The sequence below is a fragment of the Mesitornis unicolor genome, unplaced genomic scaffold, assembly GCF_000695765.1.
Source record: "Mesitornis unicolor isolate BGI_N332 unplaced genomic scaffold, ASM69576v1 scaffold24376, whole genome shotgun sequence".
Lineage (NCBI taxonomy): Eukaryota > Metazoa > Chordata > Aves > Mesitornithiformes > Mesitornithidae > Mesitornis > Mesitornis unicolor.
In genome coordinates, this window is record NW_010190646.1 from 1 (window position 1) to 262 (window position 262).

The window sequence follows — 262 nt, forward strand, 5'->3', positions numbered from 1 at the left end:
CAGCCCTTGCACGCCTCGCCCCAGTCGTCCAGGATCCGCCGCAGCTCCTTGACGCGCAGCTTGCGCAGGTCGGCGGTGCTCAGATCGATCTGTTTGTCTACGGGGAGAGCAGAGCCGCGCTCAGCCGGGGGCCCACACGCCGCCCCCGGTAGGCGAGGAGAGGAGCCGGGCCGTGAGGGGTCCGACGGCTGCAGCTGCGGAGGCCGGGACGGGTGGCGAGGAGGCCGAAATGTAAGAGAGAGAGCGGTACCGGGGTCCCCGG

The 262-nt window shown here is 71.4% G+C and overlaps 1 protein-coding gene across 1 annotated transcript in view; it reads right to left on the minus strand.

Annotated features, from left to right (window-relative positions):
* Positions 1-8: 8 nt before the first annotated feature.
* The window catches only part of MANF (mesencephalic astrocyte-derived neurotrophic factor), a gene marked incomplete at both ends in the record, with an annotated part of 2,535 nt that continues 2,281 nt past the window's right edge, over positions 9-262 (minus strand). Inside the window, one exon of the mRNA XM_010186471.1 lies at positions 9-97. Coding sequence (XP_010184773.1) covers positions 9-97 — 89 coding nt within the window. The remainder of the gene's footprint in view (positions 98-262) is intronic.